Raw genomic sequence first — 22,574 nt, 5'->3', positions numbered from 1 at the left:
TGACTGTGAGGTTCTTAGTCTTTACAGGGAATTCTGTTGTCTGTCTGCAAGGTCCCGCTCTTGAGGTTTGAAAGCTGGATGGCAGAGTTGCTGATTCTGACAGTAACTTGAACCTTCAGTTTTGATTGCGTGAGTGTCTAAGCACACTTACTTCTGGAGCAGAGGATGTGCTGAGTAACATTCAGTGTTTCTAAAAGTTACTATTTTATTGGTTTGTTTTTAAGGACTGCTTACTTCATCTCTATATGGCTGAGATTTTGTTACACCCAGCAATTCAGTGTTATGATCTCCACTGCAGCTACGATTTTCTTTCATAAACAAATACTCTTTGACTGCTTAATGGCCTTTAAGAGAGAATTTTATGAGGTAACCCTAGGGTTGTGCAAGAAATGTAGGGAGTTTTTAGTCTTCCTTCCAGGACACCACTGAGGCACAACCACACAGAAGTATGTCTAGACCGAAGTCGGGTATACTTTGCAGTAGTGCTTAACTTCTGCAGCAAAGTCTCTGAGTATCATAAAGATGGTCAACTCTGTGTCTGTGTGGCTTGTGGGTTGTTCAAGGGTGGTTCCTGTGCTGAAGCTGTGCCATATGACTGCTGAGGAGACTGTTGGTACCTGGCCAAGTGAAGCAGAACCAGAAGGGGCTGCTGAGGCTGGTATTTGCTGTAACTTAGCTTCACTGTGAACGTACCCAGATGAATCCTGGATCTGACAGCTGGAATTCAGAGAATACTGTTATCTCCTGCTCCTAAAATGCCCGTGATGATGTGCACTCTTCAGTTCTCTGTGGAGCGCAGTGTGTACCTTGTGGCTTCAACCATATGAATGTTTTGGTATCAGCTTTTGCAGCTGGGGAAGTTGGCTGCTTGGTGCTAGCATTCTGTCACCCTTCATGTAATTTCAAAGGCAGCTTCAACAGGAAACATTGAAGGCTTTAAAGATGAAAGGCTATAAACAAAGCATGGGAGAGACACCTTGGTGGGACTGATGAATATTTTACTATTCCCGTTTTTCTTACTATCATGTCTCCTGTTATGATGTTGTTCTGAGAGTTTGTAACTGTGTCATGTGTTACAAATGGGGTTTGACATGCGGAAAAATGTGAAGAGTCTTTAGCAAGATGGTTCACCAAATAGTGAACAATGATGAGCTTGTAATGGTCATCTTTTTATTTTGCATTGAAAATGATCCACACCTTTCACAGGTATTGGGTTTCGGGCTTTCTTTCCTTTTGTGGTTGTGTATTTTGCATGTACTCTTCAGTTCTGTTCCTGGTGAGTCATACTCATGTAAAACTCTTTGGTGTTTTTAACTATGACAAAGGCTTGTTAGTTTGGCTTTGTAAGGTGTTTCCCAAATTGCTCCTACAGCTTTTGCTGGATACAATTGATATTTTCTTCTCTTTCTAGGTAGTTAGGTAATACTGCTGTTGATGTTTGTTTGCAGAACTTGTTGCTACCCCATTCATTTTGTTTCAGTCATTTCTGCTTGTACAGGGTGAAAATACTTTAAAATATAACATTTGACTACTGTTCAACCATTCATAAAGCTGGCTGAAATTATGGGAAACTTTTTTTCCCTCGCAGTAGGTTAGATTCTAGTCTGTTAAAAGGCACGTCCTTCTCACTCCTTTTTGCCAGCTTCCAGTGTTGGAAGGAGAGATGAAAAGCTATCTCCACCAGACACAAAGCTATCTCTTCAGTGTTTGGGAACCGGCATTTGGAACATGGGTTCTGCTGCTGTAACATGGAGCGACCCTTGCAGAAATAGCCAAGAGCTTCCTCTGCACAGGGAAATGTGTTCTTTATAAACACTGTGCCACCCGTAGCCTTGGCTTCTAGGCATTTGTTTTGTAGTCTGTTTTGTCGTGCCTTGTTCCCCATTTTCTGCCTATGAACGTAGGAATTTTCCCCAGCTTTATCAAATTGGTCTGGGACAAACCCCAATGCCTCAAATTCCACGGCAGTACTGGGGCTTGACCTGACAACAGTGTGTCACGTCCTATCACTACTCTTCTGAATCCTAACCTGGTAAATACTTTTATTATTGCCGATTGTAAGCCGAGGTGGTTCTGTTAAATTGCACTTTTTAACTGATCCACTACAATGAGTCAATTTTAACTTGAAAACCCTAACTCCAGTGACAGCGAAGTTTTAAAGCCTTTTCCTAAACTCACCCTCTCAAAGTTCCGTTCACTATTTAGCAATTCCCAGCCGAGCTGGAGAAATTTCCCTTTCAGATGAGCAGCACATACAAACTTTATGTGGCAGGGCAGCACCGCTGAGCCCGCCATGGCTGGAGGGGGCACAGCGCGGCTCTCCCTCCCGCCTCACGGTGGCTCCGGGGCTCTGAGGGGACAGTGGCAGCAGGGAGCTCGCTTCAACACCAGCACCGGGGGGCAGGCGGAGAGACGGAGCCCGCTGAAGCGGGGAAGAGCCGGGCTGGTCCGGTCCGAGCCCGAGGGGCGGGCTGAGGGGAACCGGCGCCAACGGCCTCCACCTCAGCCCGTCCAGCCCCGCGCACCAGTAGGTGGCCCCGGGGGGGGTGACGTGACCCCGCCTCTTCCCGGTTGCTGCAGAAGCAGAAGTGGGAGCCCCGGGAGCGCAGCGGGACGCGGAGGCACCGGCACCCACCGGCACCGGCGGGAGGCAGCTCCCCGCCGCTGCGCAGGTGAGGGCGGCCGCGGCCGTGGCGGCTTTGGGACCGCTCCCCGGAGCGGCCGCGGTCCCGCATAGCCGGCTCTGCTCGGGCCGCGGTGGGGCAGCAGGTGCCGCTGGGCTGGGGCGGAGCAGCCGCGTCCCTGCGCAGGTTTCACTTGGTCGGGGACGGTGGGTGCGAGGGAGGGTCGTGTGAGGGGAGGCGAGGGCTGAGGCATGGGCGGGATGCGCAGAGGGTGCGCGGCCGTGAGGTGCGAGGGAGGGCCGAGCCGGGGTGCAGGGCGCTGGCCTGAAGTGGTCAGGGGGCTCTCTGAGGGGACCCTGCCACCCCGCACCTCTCCACCCCGGCCCGCCATAGAAGAAGGAAGAAAACCTTCAGCTTGTGCCTGGCAGCAGCCTCACGCCATGCACGGCTCTGCCCGGGGTGAGGGCCCCAGCGTGGGGCCGCCAGGCCATGGCAAGTGGGCAGGCAGCCGTCTTGCTGCGGTTCCGCTCCCCTGCATTGCTCCGAGAGCTACAGCTGCGTTGTGGAGCAGTGCACAAAGAGCTATGTGTTGATTGTAATTTATTAGCGCTGTGGTACTGAACTGGTGTTGCTGGTGGACATCCATACAGGCGGTTGTGGTGCTTGGGTGAGGTGATGTTCTAAGGGCATCCAAAGGCAGGGCTAAGGGCAGAGGATGCAGTGGTCCTTTTGCAGTGCTGAAAACACATAGAAAACTTAGAAATTGATGAGTCAAACTTTGGATGGCACTTCTTGGCTACACTCATGTGCCTGGAAAGTACCTGCTGTGTCATATAGGTGTAGTTTTAACGGAGTATCGATTCACCAGTGCTTATCTGTGATGTTTTTTACTAGCATTTACATTTATAGTTTGCGTTTAGTACAGTTTTTCCTCTCTTTGTGTTATCACAAAGGGAGTTAAGAGTGTTAGACTTATCTTCAGATAAGAAGGGTTTGTTTCTCTAAAGTAATAAAGTAAAACTAAATATACAGGTTTCTGGATAGATTAAGTAGTGGTTTTTTTCTGTATCCATGTTCACTTGTTTTCTGTATCCATGTTCACATGTTTACTTGTAGTGATTATGTCCGACTTTTTAGTAGTGAGTCTTTCTGACTTTTTAGTCCAAATCAATGTGGCTTTTCTATAAAAAACAGTATCAAAGCTACTCTTATTACACAAACAGTAACGAATGGTCCCAGTTCTGTATGTGGTACAGGACACCATCAACATTTAGCTCGTGTAGTGCCTACAGTCAGAAGGAAAGAGTCGCGTATTGAGATGTGTGTCTGAACTAGAGCTTATGATATGTTTCTGTGATTGTTAGCTAACTTGTTGAATCGTGTAAGTGATGCTGGATCTTTCTACTTTAGGCTTCCATAGCTCTTCAGTAAAAGAGCAATAATGCCTCTATTGCTCATAAGGGTGTCTTTAGCTCATACCCCGCTGGTTTAGAGGTATCCAGAAAATGGGGCGAGGAGGCTCATTACAGAGTTCTGCTGCGTGAACGGGTAGAAATATTGTTGATTCAAATAGCTGGGCAGTGATGGGTATAAGAAAGCTGAGGGGCACCTGTGGGTAAGTGTAAGACTTTTGATATTTAAAAGATTAGCTCTAATATCGAGGGCTTCTAATAGTTTTTTTGGGAGGTCTTATGTGTTTTACTGTTAGGCAGCTCTCTGTGGCACTATTCTTAAACTGGAGCAGGTCACCAAAACAGGAGAGAAGTGGTCAGTGATAATGAGCAAATACTACAATACTCTTTCCACCTTTTCTGGTGAAGCAGATATCCTCAACTACAGTATTGTTTCACAGTAAGTTAAAAATGTGGCTCATGACTTTGGATTTAAGTTAGACTAAAACTGCTGTTTGCTCTGTTTTTGGAAGAAAGAGCTACTTTAAAAGGGGAAGTCCAGTACTTTATGTTCAGCGGAAGCTGTTTAAGAAGCCACCTCTGAGAGGCAGTTCCTTTGTACTTAGGGAATAATTTATCAAAAATACCTGCTGCACTGCCTTTTATTAAATAGCTATACTTAGAAACTCCTTTTCTTGTTATTCTAAGTCATGTTTCATTTTACATCTACACCTTGTTCTGTAAAAAGCAGAGCAGATGTATAATTTGTTATAGTCTCCTGAAAAACTAAAAGTTGAGGGGTTTATTATTGCAGTGAAGTGTTACTAAAATGGTTAAACTTTGTTCCAAATCACGGCATATTCATTTTTATTACAATTCTTAATGCAAAGAGCAAAGTGAGAAGATGGGGGTTTCTTTATGTTTGTCAGAAAACCAGACACTGTACAAAGATTTTATTTTTTTATTTTCCTCTCCTTTCATTTCTGTTATTACAAGTCATTGTAGCAAGACGACTGTGGCTGTCTTGTTAGATGAAGCCCATGCTAATTTAAATGATTATCTGATTAGTTCCAGGGAGTCAAAGAGGATCAGTTACATTCTGGCTAAAATCTGCTTGCTTACTACCCTTAAAAGTTGCCTGCTCCCTTTCACTTGTAGGATTGGGAGATATATCTATATCTATCTATATCTATACCTGTTCAGTATTGTAAGGAAAGTATATTCAATTTTCTTATTACAATAAACAACTTACAGATATTAAACACCAAATAACCTGTATAATGTTTTGCAAGACATGAAATGAAACATGATTTGTGGTGTAGAACACTTCAGGTTCACTGTGCAATGCAGAAGAAACCACCCTGTAGGTAAGAAGTGACTGTTGTTCACTTCTCTGTTAGCTTACAAAAAAAAAAGGGTGTTTACTGAAGGGGTAGAATTTAAAAAGGGATTGGAACAGTTGCACCAAACTGCCTCAAACAGATTGCACGGAAAGCAGCTAGTGACACGCTGTTGAAAGACAGTTTTGTGGTATTAATGAGAGCAGAAAAGAGCGCTCTGTAGTGAAGAGAAGGTCAGGAGATGGTGACATGGGGTGAGGGGGAGGAGGGTCAGAAGAAGTTACGAAGGGGAAGCGAGAAGTGGCATGGTCAAATTAGCTATCAACACGGAAACTGAAACTGCATGTGGTGGAGAGTAGTGGACTGAGGAGAGAGGAAGAGAACCAGAGGAGATGCTGTGGCTAGTGGCTGCATGTGCTCAGAGATTCTTTAAACTTGTCCTGCTCAGGGTTGTGGTTAAGGAGGGTGTTCGGGAACTGTGGGGTAGCAGCTCCTGCTACTTGTGTGAAAATGATACACTTCCTTCTTTGTGCATGGATGAAAGAGCAGGTTCCAGGGCATCCTGTTTGTAAATAATCTCACAGAGGAGTAATCAGGCTTGTAATTAGCTGTTTGATGCAGTGATGTGTGGGAGATCAAAGCACAGAAACTCATGAGAGCTGCTGCACATGCATGTCTCTTTTGCCTGTTTTATGCCAAGATGTGTCCCAAGTGTATGCACACAAATACGTGCCACCTGATATGTGAGTGAGGAAAGGTAGACTATGTAGGAGAAACAGCCATGAAGTTTCAAAAGGGCATAAACTGAGACTTTTTAGACATAGCCAACATTCGTTTCAGTATTTGTATTTACTCATATTTTCCCCTAATTTTCTTTACATCTCTCAGGAGGACCGTTAGCTGGTTTGAATTTTCGTATAGTTCTCACATAGGTTTAAATTCTCATATAGTGCAAGAGTTTACACAAGCTGATGTCATTATTTCATGTGTTATCTTGTCATTGGATTGGTAGGCTTCAATCATCAGCACTTCTTCGCTCCTGATGTCATACAAGAAGAGCAACATTGGCTGAAGAGCCTGTGATGCTTCTCAGATTTTAGAGGTCTCTTCAGGCAGTAAGCTCATGCTTCGTTAGTAATACAGGGCAAAGAAGAAGAACAAATTTGCTGCTGTTCACCATGGAAACAGCATTTTGGTTATCTGAAGATAGCATTGGGAGTATAAATAAAAAAAAAAAAATCCTGGAAGAATATAAAGATTTTGAATATATATATATTTTTTTTACTGTGAGGGTGGTGAGGCACTGGCACAGGTTGCCCAAAGCAGTGGTGAATGCTCCATCCCTGGCAGTGTTCAAGGCCAGGCTGGACAGAGCCTTGGACGATGTGGTCTAGTGTGTGGTGTCCCTGCCCGTTGCAGGGGGGGTTGGAACTAGATGATCTTAAGGTCCTTTCCAACCCAAACCATTCTATGATTCAAATCTGTTGCAAATATTTCTTTCTTGTGTTGACATCTAGGTTGTCGATATTTAGGACAAAATGAATTTCCAGATATTTCTTACAGTAGTGGAAACTAAATTGTCCTTATCTTCAAGAACGCAGAGTTTCACTTCTGGCTCACAGAAAACTCATGAGTTTTTTATGGAACATAATTTTACAAATACCCTAAAGCAATACAGAAATTCCTATGAGAATGGTGATATCTCATAAAAGTTATGTTCGTCTCTGAGAATATCTAAGAGCAAATATGTCCGTCAGAGAATATCTCCATGAGCAAAGATCTCTCACTCTCTATAAATTAATGAAAGCAGATTTGATGCTTGAAAGGAATTTGCTGGGGTTGAAGTGCGCATTTTTGATGTCTTAGGAGACTCTTCATTTTTAATAGATTTTCCTGCAGCGTGTATACCAAAGTGTCACTGGTACCTCCCTCTGTGAAGACTGTTCGTACTTTCAGGATAAAATGGCAAGGATGCTGTTAATGTAAGCCATGTGTCTGCCTTATATTTGCATGGGCTGGAGTCTCTGTTAGGTAGCTTTAACTTACACAAATGTGATTTTTAAAGGTATAAAAATGCTGGTTTAAATACTGAATTTTCTCTGTTTTCTTCCTTTTTTTCAGGACACTGAAAACCCATAAAAGTTTGACTAAAAAATATAAAAATGCCCAGAAAGAGTATAGACTATGGAGTTCTGCCAGAGTATGAGAAAAGCCAGATCAAAAGGACCTTGGAGTTGGGAACTGTTATGACAGTATTCAGTCTTAAGAAGAGTAGTCCAGAAAGGAGGACTATTCAGGTCATAATGGAAACAAGGCAGGTGGCATGGAGCAAGACAGCTGACAAGATTGAAGGTTTCTGTGAGTATTTGCAAAGTGTACCTGAACTTGGAGTTACTTATAAATCGATGCAATTGTGAAGTGTTGGTTTAACGATTCTTTGTTAACATAATGAGGTTTTTGGCTGAAAGGAGTTTGGTAATTTGCTGAGAATATTCTGAGTTGTTGCAATGTAGGTGAAGAATCTTCTGCAACTTGTTATTTAGGTATCTAACGCTACTTAAATATGATTACTGTGCTTTTGCCCTAAGCCCTGTTCTTAAAGTTTTCATCTTTAAGTGTGATGGTGCTTGTGTTATCTGAATTGAGTTACTGAGTGACAACTCTTTTCCATCACTAAGTATCAAGATGTCTTGTAAATTCAAACAGGTAATACTTCTTTACCCTCTCTCTCAGAACCCGCCCCCACCTTCCAAATTCAAGGAAACTGAAGTAAAATTTCTGTTTTCTTAGGGAATTTGCTGTTTCAGTATAGAAATCTTTATTTCGGACCATTATTGGAAAGTACCAATGACTTAGGAGGATGAAGCTGTGGGATACAAGGCATAGTTTCAGGGTCCTGAGTTGATACTGTCTCTAGTTAATATCTGAACTGATTGACTAAACCCACTATTTATGACAAATTTGGGAAATAGAAGGGAAGTGTAAAGCTACACAGGACTGCAAAAGCTATGGTAGAAGAATAAATTGAGACTAATCTTCAGTTCTTACTGAACATGGCTGATGTCCGCCAAGCTCAGCCTGTGCTTTCTGGGATTTGTACACCTCCTGTTATTATAATGTAATTGCAATGGTTTCATCTGACGACTTTTATTTATTTAGCTTTTATTATGGGCATGATTTTACTATGCAACTTCTGAGTGGTGGTTGTCTTCAATAAAGGAATTGAATGGTTTGCCTGAAGTGCAGAATCACTTCTTGGTCAGCCAGCTAGTATGACAAGCTTGGAGTTGAAGAAGTGGGGCTGTTTGGGAAGGGAAATTGTGATAAGTTGGAGTTTGGAGTCGGAGAGCTGGGAAGGTTGAGCAGGTATATTGGAGTGAGAGAACCTACAGAGGTAAAAATCGAAGTTACTCAGCAGAGACAGGGATTTCAGTGAGAAACAAGTTAATCAAGGTCCAAGAGAAGAAAAATCATTTATAACGGAGGAGTCTGACGTATAATTAAGGGAGGGGGTGCAAGGCAGGCACCAAAAAGCTGCATGATTTTTCGATTGTCTGTGCAGCTTCCCTTCGTGCTCCTTACTTAGAAGTATTAAATCTCTGTTAGCTGCTGTTTCCATTGGTTCCTGTCTCATTCCTTGTGCAACTGGAAATACAATGTAGTGGAATGAAAGACTAGTTGTCTGGAGAATGTTTGTATTATTGGTGGTGAAAATACGGTCATACACAGTGTTCTGGGGAAAAGCAGACAGGTCTGGACACCGTAATTAACAAGTACTCTGGATCATAATCTTTCAGTATCCCAGTTTCTCATGTGGAAAATGAGGGTAATTATCCCTTCCTGTAAAGACGTGTGGGAGTGCGAGTATGTTATTGGTTCTGATGTGCTCGGATCCCAAAGCGAGGTGTGCCAACAAAGAAGTCCTGAGAGGAGGCAAATAATTCAGTTATGAGAGAAGCACTTGAATATGCTTACCAAATAAATCCTGGGGTTATGCATAGAGCACTAAGATTAAAACAAAGTAGAAAATGACCACTTAGTGGGTGAACAAGGCATTGATGTCCTCTGATAGAAACAGTTTGTGATCATGTGGTTGAAGACTTATCGTAGCCATTTGCACAGAGGGGCTGAATTAAAAGCCGTACAGACTGTGCATTCCGGATTTTGGGGTAAACTTTTCAGTGCTTGACTTGTAATCTGCTTCTGTCAAAGCTTCCTGGGGATGGTCTGTGTTTGTGGTAGTACATCCTGATAATTAAATAGTTTGCTGTATGTATAGGTTTTAACACTTTTAAAAGAAGGTGAATACTGTACTTTGACTCTTAACACCTGCATAATCCAGCAGGGTAATGACTCACTTCCAGTTGCACAGGCAGTCATTACTACAGACCTGTGACTTATCCAAAGGCCATGTGCCGCTCTCCCTGAGAAGTGTAGTACTGTAGCAGTTTTTTAATTGATCAACATTTAAGTGACCTTTATAACGGTGCGAACTTTAGATCTATGTCCTGCTCTAAAGCATGAATATGTAAAATACTGTTTTGTTGTCTTAAAAAGCAATTAATCTGTCCAAACCCAAAATGTGTTTTGCAGGCATTGTTTCAGAATATGATATGAACAGTTGTTACAATTTACCGTGAACTGTATGTGATTTATTTGAAATGAAAGTCACTGCAGCTTTAACTTGCTGACAGTGTTTTTGCTGAAGAGGAAGGAAATATTTTATTTATTTATTTATTATTTAAATATTGCTGTTGCTTCTTTTGACTGGAACTCAGGCTTTCTTTTGCTTGTAAAGTGCAAAAATTATGGATTTGAAGCTTTCATATTTGGAATTGAATGGCTGAATTGAATACCAATGATAGGGGATTAAAACTTTTATTTCTCTGGTGCTATACTGAGGAGATGGTACCAACTTTGTGGTAGGAGAAAGGTTATTTTGACTTGTATATATAAATGTATATATGACTTCAAGTATTCAATGGCAGATTTTGTTGACTTTGTGAAAAATAAAAAATACTTTTTTTTACATTTTTTTTTTAGTGCTTGAGGGCATAGAATTACCATCTCAAGTATCATATTGCTTAATATGCTTGTGCTTTACAAGAAATAATATTTGTGATGCAATCTTAATGGTTGCTATTTGCATGTGCTACACTCCAGTAAGAATTGATACTCAGTACGAGTGGGAAAGGTAAGATGGCTTCCTGTTGTGTGTGTGCTATTTTAACTCAAGCAACTGCTCTTTACAGAAGGCAAAACCCCAAATGTTTGCATCTGCTGTGGGGTTTGTGTGTCTAAATCAGGTAGTGAGGACAGTTCACTCCGAGGCACAAAAATAGGCTGCTAATAGAGAAGATGGAGACCAACTTTTTTATTTTAATTCTCTTCCTTTAGAAATTAAGAAAAAGTTTTGTAGTGTTGGGAATTTTGGATGTCATAGTGCTTATTTTCTCGCTGGTGAACTGTAAATGTGTGAAAGACACTCCAATTCCTCTAAGCTAGGGTTGCTCATAGTCATTACAAGGGCCTTTTTCAAGTTTGGTTAATGTTATTTTGGAAGTGATTTAAGCCTCACAATAACAAAAAGGCATCTACTCTTAATTCTGGAACCCGTGCAAAGGAGATGTAGGATTAGCTATACTGATATAAACGTTTAGACCACTCCATGGCCATGAATGTGGCAGTACTGTGTATTTTAAATTGCATTACTCTTGAAAGGGTCTCTTTCATTAAAAACCTGTCAGCAGTTCTGTTTAGAGCAGAAAAGTTGCTAAAAATTATGGCTATTTCCTGCTCAGTGCAGGTGTGTTTCTCTGGATGAGTATGTAAAATGGAGATAATTTGGATGAGAAAGTAAAATGGAAATACCTTTCTTTAGATAATTCTTTCTAGACCCATCCCTTCGATGTAGGAAGAAGTGAGGATATACAAAGGCTAGGAAATCTGGTTTAAACAGTCTCTGTCTCCGTTGTATGGCTCCAATCACACCATGTCTAAGTATTGGAGATTTTACATTGGCCTTCTGAAAGACCTGAGTTGCCATTTGCAAAAGGAGTTTTCTAACAAAAACGATCTGGGGAGAAATCTCTGTATTTTCCTCTAAATGAAAGAGGATAGGTTATTTGTGTCCTTTAGGGCAGAATGTGCTATTTTGACAGTAGATCAAAAGGCCAAATTTTAAGCTGATACATATCAAGTAAATCCACTCACTTTAAGAGAGCAGCTGTGGTTTTTGGTCACGTTTTTTAACTTGGTAAGTTACCGTGGTGCTGGGAATGATGCTACACGATTTTGTAGTTCTTCAAATACAGGGTTTTATTTTAGCTTCACAAATCAGATGGGGCATTATGTAGCAGCTCTTCTACTAGAGCTAGTCCTCCCTGCCCACCTGCAAGAGAGGGGAAGGCGCAGCCTGTCCTTCAGGGTGCTCACACCCTTCCTGAGTCGTCGTGATGGTGTTGGTAACCTGTGCATGAGCAGTTTTTCTTCCTTGTAGAGCTGTGCAGCCAAGAGTTGTGCAAGGCAAGTGAGGTCTTGGATGGTATGTCCATTTTTGTGAGATCAAGCTCGCTGTTGAGCTTGTCCAAGCTAATCAGACTTGCTGGAGACGGTAGATTTTGCTCTTTGTAAGGAAACTCTAATCCTCATGTACAAGCTGTGTTTCTGCGGTTTACTGTGATTCTGCTGTTGTAAAATGTAATGCTTTGTAGGCTGAAACAAAGATTAAGTTAAGTGACTGTTGGTTGTCCTTCCTTTCCTTTTGACCTGTAAAGTTAGGAGACACTGGTAAATAAGCACCTTTCAAGAAAAGGTAAATAAAATTTGTCCATGTTTTCAATCTGTGGGAGCTTCAAGTTTCCTTCTAGATGAAAGGAGATAGATTAGCAATGGAAAGAGAGCGGCTGCCTGTCCTGGTGTGTTTTCCAGGTTTAGTGGAGGCCAGAGAAGTTTTTAGTGCTGCTGCTCTTTTAGTCACCTGCAGAGTACCTTGCATACACCTTTCCTGCATCAGGTGGGTCCAACACAACCCATTGTCAAAACCAAAATGCATAGAAGGGAGCAGTGCACATTTGAGAATGTTTTTATTGTGGATGTTTGGCATGCAGGGATTCATTAGTGTATTAAAATGAATGCCAGCAACATGCTTCCTTATGTGGGCCTGCAGTGGGCTGTGCAATTTGCTGAAGGAAGCAGGTCTCAGCTAGATGTGCCTGTGTTCAGCCATGCTTGAGCTTCTTTTAGTTGTCTTGCTATTGTTCTATACATAGAGACTTTTAGCTCTGAGGTAGTCTGAGGGAAATACTCGTAGACACTGGCTACAAAATGTCAGACTTTTTTCTTCTGCCTCTTACTTATTAATGGCATTTCTTTGCATTATCCTCATTTTAAACTGTTAAAGATAACCTGAAGTTTGCTGGGTGGGCTGTGGGACTGCTTGTAGGGCTCAGCATCTCAGCACTGTTGATTCTAAGTTACCTAGGTCATCAGTGATTGATATAACTTCTGATGACAAATGTTCTTCCCTTGAGGTTTTTGTTACATGGTTTTTGTTTGATATTTGTTTGGTGGGTTTGTTTGTTTGTTTATTTTCCCTCTATTGTGCTTTGTATATTGCAGAGTGGTATTAATGCTTTATCAGATCACCCATGCTTTGAAGCCCTTGTGATTTGTTCCACTCCTCTATTTATGTTTCTTGGTATGCACACTAGCTGTATTTTCAGTGGAGCCCCTGTCACTGATTGCAGTAGGAGAAACCTACTCCGTTTCTTGGATGAGAAGTAAATTTTGCTGAGCACTGCAGTGACCTGGTGAAAGGATAGTGACTGATACAGAATGCAGAATGGGGTCTTGGGGACTAAGGGTTATACATAGGAATGGTACTTCTGACGGTGTGGGTTAAGCAGATGACGTACAAGGCTAGTTCACATGTCTGCCCAGATAGTCAGTTGAGAGAATGAAAGGCTCCTCCAGAGCAAAGTTTAGTTCTTGCTCTGAATTACTGTGTGCTGAAGTCTCGTCCTCTAGCCATTGAATGTATGAGAAGCGTAATAAAACCCCCTTCCTAACTCTGAGGCAGCTTTGGGTTCTTTGTGCTTTGTTTCTTTTATCTATACAGTTGTTTTAAGTATGGGAGTTCTGTTGCAAAGCATCGTAAATGTAAAAGTGTGATTTGAACTTTGAGAGGTATTTGAGTATAAAAGGACAGAAATACAGGAGCATTTTTTGCAGGGACATGGATCTAAAACTGATGGCACTAGATCTGCAGCTGGTATCAGACAGCATTGCCGGGAAGAATAAGCAAATCTCTTCCAAGTCTAGGGTGGACCACAGTCTTCCCGCACCACTTTTCCTTGCTAGCACAGCCTGACTTGGAAGCTGCCTGGTACTAGCAAAGGCGTTTGGCAATTTGGATTATGTAGCAGAGGAAAATGTGTGGTGGGGACTCAGTACGACTTGGCTATGGATTGTTTACCCATAGGTTTTATTGCTCATCCTATGTTCATGGGTTTGCAATTTAAGAACTACAGATCTTGGTAACTATAGTAGGGCCAAAATAACTTTCGTCTTACCAACACATGAGAGAATGAAGCCTCTGATTCCTTGTACAGAGGGAACTGATTTCCTAGTTTAATTTGTAATGGGCCTTTTTTTTGCAGAAACTAATTTATGCATAGTAGATACATGAGTGTGAAGCTGTGACTTACCAGCATGATTTACTGCAGTGTGTTGCTCAGCGAGTCACTTCCTTATGGCTCTGCTGTGTATTTTTGTATGTTTACCCTTTGCAACTGTGCGTGGGTCTTGCGTGGTGGCCCTTGGGTCACACACACCCTGTGTTGTTTCTTCCCACTTCAGACTGTCACAGGCTGGCTGTACAATGGATGTGTGTGTGTTGTACATCACCGTGGTATCTGGGGGTCACTCCTGCCTCCACGTCAGCTACTCTGCTGTGCTGTTTCTTTGCTGGGATACCAAATGGCCCACAAACAAGTGTACTGTCATAGCTGAGATAGTGGTGGAGGGAACTATGGGACAGCAGTGAAAGGCAGAGGGGAAGGAAGGGGTGGCCAAGAGTGAGAACTGCTTGTCAGTACTCTGCTAAGAGACATGTCTGTGTTCTTGGCTGACTGAGGTTTTGCTGACTGAGAGTATCTTTCAGTAGCAAACAGGGCCTCCCAAATTTGCTCGCACTGTGGTATACACATACATATGCATGTGAATAAATTAGAGCCCAAAGAGGTTATGATATTTAAGCTTGTAGAGCAAACAGGTGACAAGGTGTAAATCTCCGGGAAGCTGATCCATAATTCCCATAATCCAAAACTCATTCTTTATCAGATGCAAAGTGCTTTAAGGAAGATTATTAAGGGAAAGTTTGTGGTGATTAGAGTTTGATTAGTCACTGGAAAATATGTGAGTTTCTTCATAATCTTCTGTGAATCCTTGTGTTAAGTGGTGGTTCACAGAGAGGAGAATTTATGCTTTGAGAAATCCGTGGCGCCACCTTTGAAAGTGCAAGTGTGTGTTTCTCTGTAATACAAGCAGCACATTTCAAGGAAGATTCTACTGAAGACATAAGAGGATTTATCTTTTTTTTATTACCTTTTATGTGAAGAGGCGATCTGCTTTTGTAAAATTATTTAAAGCACAATTTAATCCCTTAATCTTTGGAAAAGTAAGATCACCTATCTTTTTTTGATGTTCTTGATTCATTACAGAATACTCACGAAGAAGAAAAAGCAACTGGAGACCATTTAAGCACACAACAAGAACTAAGCTTTAAAGCATTGGAGGGCCATGTTTAGGAAAAGTTCATATAATATATCAGCTGTTAAAATGCTCTTTGTGTATGCAGAGCAAGAGGTTAGGCTGTAGGTAAGGTTGAAAGAGAAAGGGGAACAGATATGTTAGTACTTGTCTATTCTGAAAATTTTTGTTTCCCAGAGGATGAGACCTGTGTTTGGGAATGGCAGAGGTGAAGACCTCTTGTGAATGTAATTGCGAAATTATGAAGCAGAGGAATGAAGGCTAATTAATTTGAGGCTTTGGATGCTGATGGTATGCCTTGGTATAACACACAGTAACGATTTCTTTTTCCTTCAGTCCAGAACTATTAATGCAATAGAGTTATCTTGTACCTTTTTTCATTTTTAAAAGAAAGATATGAACAACAATGCATAACATTTTATTTTAGGGTTAACACAGACTGCTAATTTCACATTGTTTGTTATCCTGGTTTTTTTTCCTGTAATATTTTTACCAAGTTTGTAGAACAGAATGGCTGTGGCCCACTTTTTAAATACATTTGCCATCTCAAAGTCATTTGTTGTTACTGATCTTTCATCTGACCTATAAAAAAGAATTATCAAAGATGATTAAGTTCGCTTGAGATTTTCCTCCTGCTGAAAAGAGATTTTGCAGAATTTGTCCCCTAGAATATGATTTAAGAAAAAAAAACACCACATAAAACCAAGTTGAATTTTCATGCTTCACAGGTATAATAAGCAAGGAAGTGAATGGAAACCAAGCACTTACCTAGTAAATTCATGTTGTGTGTAGAATTAGAGCCTGTGGGAGCTGCTGTGTTTTCTCTTGATCTGCAATTTTGCACTGTGTTTGTATTTTCAGATTGTGTTACATTGCCAAGCAGAAATCACTAGTTTCTGTAAAATGCGGCACCTGGATATTTAATAATCAAAGATCATTGGAGAAGCAGTGCATCTATAATATAGTTGTGTAGATAACAGGACCAGATCAGGCCACATACAGTTTACAGGGTGAGGTGAAATTCCAGGTTTGTATAATTTAATGTAATGGCAATCTTATGTATGTTCCCACAGGCCGTTCTAGCTAACAAGGTTTGGGGTTTTTTAAATCCTTTTTGTCGTATTTAGTGAATTTTAACCCTAAAACTACATTTTCCTAATTTTGCTTTTAAAATCTTTTCTAAAATGACCTGCCAAAGAGAGCAAATTTTGGTTCCACACATCCTGTTGGCTGTCAGATATGTTGGGAAACTTAAAAACCTAACATCTAAAAGACTATTTATGGAAGTAGCTTACATTCTTTAACATAGGTAGGGGATTATTATTATTTTTTTTTCTGTTGGTTAAACAGCTAAGTCATTTAATTAGTAGAATTGTTAATGCCAATATGAACTTCTTCTGTGGGGGAAAACGTATTTTTGTCCCCCCTTTGGATGAGGCGGTATGAACATTTATATGTACCTGTCTGGGAGAAGTGTGAATATATATTCTGCTGAGGAATGTGAAATGAGTACTGGTTTTGGCTTGAATGTTAGACCTGACCTTGTTAGTTTTTAGTAGTGACTTTCGTTGTGTTTTTTTCCTGCTAGCACAATTTCTGTCTGAATTTCCTTATTGTTTCAGACATAAAATAATACATAAACTTAACTCACATTTGCTTTCTGTATTCTGAATACTGTTAAAAATCAGGATGTCATTGGAAAAGTGAATCCACTTCTTGCTCTTTGTGGAGTATCTGTTCAAAAGAACATTAAAATTTACCTTTTTCTGTTTTGAAATTGCTGTGTTCCAGTTGTTACCCAGGGGATCTTTGTGTAAGTCTTCTGCTGAGTATTTAGAGCTTGGTTTCTGTGGTCAAATGAAAAAATGAATGTGTGTAGCCTTCAGCTGTTTTCAAATAATTTCTTCCCTTTAGCAGCTCAGTTCTGCAATGTTTAATGCTAACTTAGAACAAGGAGACTTCCTGTCAGCGAATAGGGAATGGAGTGAACTTCATAGACCCGAATGTGGTTGATATGGGGCGCATATGTAAATTTTACCCTATTCTTATCTCATTTTGCGAAGGTGCCCTTTTAATTTTTTGAATATGAAACCAATAGCTATTTGATAAATATGGCCCTTTGAATTCAGAGCTCAAACTGGGAAGGGCTGTAGTGCTTAATAGTTGCTCTATTAAGCAGTCAAGTTCTATTTTACCGTCTGTCTCTAAGTGTAACTGAAGAAAAGCTAACAGGAATTCAAACCCATAACTGTCTGAGTAAATGCCACTACAGCCAGGTTATTTGAATGGAGATCAATGGAGTTGTTGAGGATCAAAAGTTTATTGTTAAGTTTATGGCAGTAAAGAGCTGTAGCAGGCACTCTGGAAGGCACTGAGCAATTAATCTGTGCAGTCTCTGGAAAGTAGCTGTATAGTAGTGTAATGATCCATTGAATTAACCGATTTGCTGAACAACACACAACAGCAGGAGCTGAAGTTCTGCAGCTTTTGGCTCTGAACTGCCATGAATACTGCACCTCCAGATCAGAGCCTGAAACAGGATGGTAACTCAAAGTGCCTTGGAGTCCACTCTTGTTAAAGAGCCACTTGAGGGAGTTGTCGGAATCAATAGCTGACTGATGAGGCTGCCAAGGAGACCCTTTTAACCTGTGGAAATAACCACATGAAAGAATGGGTGAAATGTAAACTGGTATTAAAGGTTTTCAGAGTGGTACTAGACTTCTGAACTATTTGACTGGGGATCGAATGCGTTGGCAGTGTCGTCCTAGTCTTGCTGTGTGTCAGTCAACTTCTCTACAGGGCATACTTTGATTTATGTTTCCTTGGGAAATGCACTGTTTTACAGAAATCACACCTGCAAGCGTATTGGATTTGATCTGACACTGCAAGCTGCGTATGTCCAGGTCTGTGCTTTTTTCAAGTGTATCAGGCCCCAGCAATACCTGTCTGCGAAGCCAGGTCAGGATACAGCTCTGCAATTAGCACGTGGGATTGAGAAGGAGGAAGGCTCCGTTACTGCAAGGCAGTCAGAAGATAGAGGCGGTGTGCTTGTAGTTCTGGCACAGGCATGAAGTTGCATTTTAACTGTTCAGTGACAGATTGTGCTATAAAAAGTTCACAGTAACTGCGTAACAGCTAAATTGGTACAGCTGATTTACTAATCTGAGTCTGAAACATGTTGCGGCTTTTCCTGGCTTGTTCCTTTCTCGGTTCAGTTGGGATCAGCCGTTCTGGAGTTAGTGGGCATTGTGTGGAGGGTGCAGATGACTCCAGACTACCTGGGGAGACAGAGAACAGAGTGCGAGACCAAAGTTTATGCTTGCTGCGCACGTGCCTCTTTTCCCTTTCTGATTTTCTGCCTTGGCTTTTCTTTCAATAATACAGAATAATACATCCTAAATGATACTATAAAATGTCATTAAAATATATGCAGGTAGTTTTTACTAAGTTTCTGGAATTAGAATATGTATTATTTCTTTCTTTCTGTAAAAATCTAAAGAAAGTTTAATTAACCTTGTGTTTTGTACATTTGTTTTGTATATTATTTGAGTGAAAGTAATGATATGTTGGCAGGATTTTGTAGGACATACATAATACGTTGTCTCTGTTTACTGAATGTTTAGCAATTGTGGTGTAGTAATCTCTTTTTCAAAGGCCAGTTGGGGAAACAATAACGTGGTTACCAGTGTGAAACCTGTGCATGCAAAACCCCTTGTTTTATATGTATATACCATATGTTCACCCAGGAGAATGGGATGTTAGGGTTGAATGGTTGTAAAGCAAGGAAAAGAACTGCAGTAAGAATATATGAGGGAAGACATTGAGTAAGTTTGTATGTTTGTTTCAGAGGTCAGTATGAGGTAAGAGCTACTTGAAATGACAACAGCAATGCAGGTTGTGAAATCTGTTTTATTGCTTCTTATAGTTTATACTTTGAGGGGGGCTTTGTGGTGTGGTGTTCTTGTGTGTGGATTTATAGGAGTCTGAAGTGAAAGGTCTGCCTTGATTTGAAGTTACAACTGTGTTTTCAGCTGGAATTTGTTGAGTGAAGGCAAAGCAGAAGAGGTGACTCTTGCCCACTATTAGAATGAGCCAGCATGATGCACAGTTCCATGCTGTTTTCTGCAGCCATTCAACTCCTTCCCTCTCCGTTTGGGTGCTTTCTATCTCTGAATCCTGATTCTTCTCTGCTGATATTGGGCTTAGATCATCTTTTTCAGATGGATATTCAGATTCACTGTTAGGGATCTAGGTGAGACTCTGGATGGTAAGAGCATTAGAGTTTTCAGGAGGAGCTTTTGGTTTCTGGTCGTTTATGGTCATGACATGAATTTATTTTAGACATTTGCATCTAAATTTAGGGGCCTTGGCCAAGCAGCTATGCAAATCTTAGGAGATGTTTTCATGGTTTGAGAGGGTGGCTGAGACATGGAGGTTGAGATATGTAAAGCTCTATCTTGAAGATAATTATGCTTGGAAAAATGAGTTTAAGAAAGACACTTGTGTCCTATGGTTAGTTCAGGTTAACCTTTGAGGTCCCATTTTCCCAATGTAAGTTGTTTAATGACTGGGAGAAAGGAGTGTCTGGTGGGAAGTTTGGCCTGGGGTACTTTGCAGAGGATAAGAAATTTCAAGATGAATTAATGTTTCATTATCAGGATTTTATTGATGAACTTCCTTGCTTGTCTGTCCCTCCTTTCCATGTTGGCATCAAAGAAACCCAGTATTACACAGGCTGGAGCTTTAACCAGGTTTCAGCTCCCACTCATTGGCAGCAGAACTGCTTTTTCATTATGTTATTAACTGTATTCTGTTTCTGATGAGGTTATATTGTGGCATTCTTAAGTGCATAGACAGAAACCTTCAGCTGTTTTCCTTGGATCTTGCTAAGTCTGATAAACACATTTCAAGAGCAGCCATGAAACGTTTTTCTTCATCCTGTAGCTCGTAAGTCGAGGCTGTCCAGAAGTGGGAAGAGCTGTTTATTTGTCTGGTCCACAGGCAGAACAAAACCACTTCCTCAGTTTTTCTAATAAGTATCTTATCTTGAGAGTGCACATATTTCTATTTCAGTGCTGCCTCAGTACTGCTATGTAGGCCATGTAGCAAGGGTTTGTTGAAAAGGGAGCTGACTTGAGAAAGTACGTGCTTGTGCAGTGTTCCCATTCTGCTATCCTCTAATACGTACCCATGTTCTGTAGAAGGCAGCAAGTTGAAAGTGGTACGACAGGTGACGTTAAATGACAGAGATGTCTTTGGTGTTATCCAGGAAAAAACTTGAACATTTTATTTATTAGGCTGGGTGTTTCTCTTTATATTCCTACTTCAGATATTTTTCTTACAAGTGTCAGTGACTATACTAGCTGACTAGCTGACAAGGTCTATATCTAAGATCTGATGCATAATTTTTAGGTGGGTAAGTTGGAAGTTGTATCTTTTCTTTTTTGTCTCTGAAACGTTGTCATGGCAATTGGAAATTTCCTGCTTAGAGTATATGCCAACAGTGAAATCGTGTCTTCTGTAACTCGAAAGGGCTATGTGTATACACTTTGTCCATGGATAGTCAGTGATAGTGAAATGATAAAAATATGACAGGTTATTTTTCTTCTTCTTCTGGACCTTCTCTAGTAATACATTTAGTTGTGGATTGCAAGATGGTGTAATTTGTGTTTATTGCCCAATAAATATCTGTAAGATTATATATATATTTTATATATATGTATATGTATGCATGCTTTGAGTTTTTCATCTTACTGTATCGGACTCTGTTGGAATCTAAGTGCAGTTGTACTGACTGAATGTTGTTTCCTTTCAGTGGATCTGATGGAAATAAAAGAAATTCGCCCAGGAAAGAATTCAAAGGACTTTGAGCGTTGCAAAGCAAAGCAAAGAGAAGAACACTGCTTCACGATTTTTTATGGTACCCAGTTTGTCCTCAACACCTTAAGTTTAGCAGGTACTTTTTTTCTTCTTTGTTTCTTCTTTAAACCTTCCAATAAAACAAATCAAATGCATTGATGGAACAGTAACGCAGAGAATGCTGCGGTTTTGACTTGTGCAGTTCAGGAGTGCACCAGGTGTTTAAAATCTGGAGATAGACTTTTTACTTGGCCCTTCATGTCTATGAACTGCTGCATTTCTAATGTTTTTCTTTCAAATAGAGTATTGTGCGAGTGTAGTTTCTGATTTGCTCAATCATTTCTAGCAAGGTAGACTTTTGCTGGTTAAATATCTCTGGTAAACTTTTCAGCATGTCAGCAGTGGATTTGCTGTTGTCTTCACTGTGGCCAGAATATTGCCCTGGCATTTTCAGTCTGGCCAAAATGGTTCTGTAAACAGTAGTGATAAAGAGTTAGGCTACAGCTGTATCACAGAAACTTTCCTGTTGCCTATAAGCAATTGGAAACTAATTGGGAAAAATGAAGTTCTAGCATGAGTTATGTGTGTGCATGTCACCTGGTAATACTAAACCTCTTCTAAAAGAGGTTTACTAGGGGACCATAAATAAAATTGGAAGGTGATAAACTGAAAATGAAGAGTTCTGTGTGAAACAGAGAGAAGTTGTATCCTGTATGTGTGGAAAGGGTTGGGGGCACTTCTTATTTCAGGTGAGATTTCATAACCCCAAAATTTTAATTTTGAAATTAAAGGGGTATGAATTCTTACAGTGCAGGCTGAATAGAGTTTTCTACTAGTGCAGTTTACCAAGAGATTTATCTTCTAAAAAGCTGCAATGGATCCTTGGTTTAGAATCATACAGACCATTTATTTGAAGCGGCGTGTTCCTGCACACGCCAGCGAGAACTACTCGTCATTTAAGTAGTTAAATTAATTGCAAGATCTTAATGGGAGAAAAGGGAAGTGTTTTGTAAGTGTTTTTATGCTAAAATAGGGTTTGTTTTTTTAATGGAATGAATAGATTGCAGTACTAGAAGACTTGCTTTTTGCAGTCTGATGCACTGGAAATTAAAGACTGCTCATGACTAATCCACTGTTACAGGCTTTTAGCTTTAAATAAATTCTACCACTGTTGGCTGAAGTCTGTGAAAATTTTGAGTAAGTGGCTGTGGTTAAGCGCAGCTGTGCCAGGTACTTCAGATTGACTTCCCCTAACCCCTACCTCCATCTCTCCTCCATGGCAGTTCTGAAAACAAGCCCCTGACAGTGCTTTGAAAACACTCGGTACCATGAGATATGTTGCTGTAAAGCTGAACTGCAGAACAACGTGATATAACTTGCAATTAAGGGGGAAATCAACAAGGAAAAGGAAGTGCTTTGTCGTGGTTTCTTAAAACAATATAAAATAATCGTTACTGAAGGGGAATGGTAGCTGTCATAAAGGGCAGAATTGTCTTGGGAGCAGAACTGATTTGGCAGTGGTAGCGGGTGTTCTTTCCGAAATTGTAACAAACTGGAAAACTTTTCCATGGGGAGCTGAGGCGAGGCTC

General features: G+C 40.8%; 1 protein-coding gene across 4 annotated transcripts in view; it reads left to right on the top strand.

Annotated features, from left to right (window-relative positions):
• Nucleotides 1–2,588: 2,588 nt before the first annotated feature.
• PLCG2 (phospholipase C gamma 2) overlaps nucleotides 2,589–22,574 on the top strand; it is a 67,520-nt gene continuing 47,534 nt past the window's right edge. For all 4 annotated transcript variants that reach the window (XR_003995153.1, XR_003995152.1, XR_003995151.1 and 1 more), the window contains exons 1-3: nucleotides 2,589–2,672; nucleotides 7,477–7,713; nucleotides 20,942–21,082. Coding sequence is in view for 1 of the 4 variants with exons in the window: in XM_030512845.1 (XP_030368705.1) it covers nucleotides 7,518–7,713; nucleotides 20,942–21,082 (337 nt within the window). In the remaining 3 variants the exon portion in view is untranslated. The remainder of the gene's footprint in view (nucleotides 2,673–7,476; nucleotides 7,714–20,941; nucleotides 21,083–22,574) is intronic.

This window comes from Strigops habroptila, chromosome Z, assembly GCF_004027225.2.
Source record: "Strigops habroptila isolate Jane chromosome Z, bStrHab1.2.pri, whole genome shotgun sequence".
Classification (NCBI taxonomy): domain Eukaryota; kingdom Metazoa; phylum Chordata; class Aves; order Psittaciformes; family Psittacidae; genus Strigops; species Strigops habroptila.
Note: the sequence above shows the minus strand (reverse complement) of the source record. Positions and strands in the feature narration are given on the sequence as shown.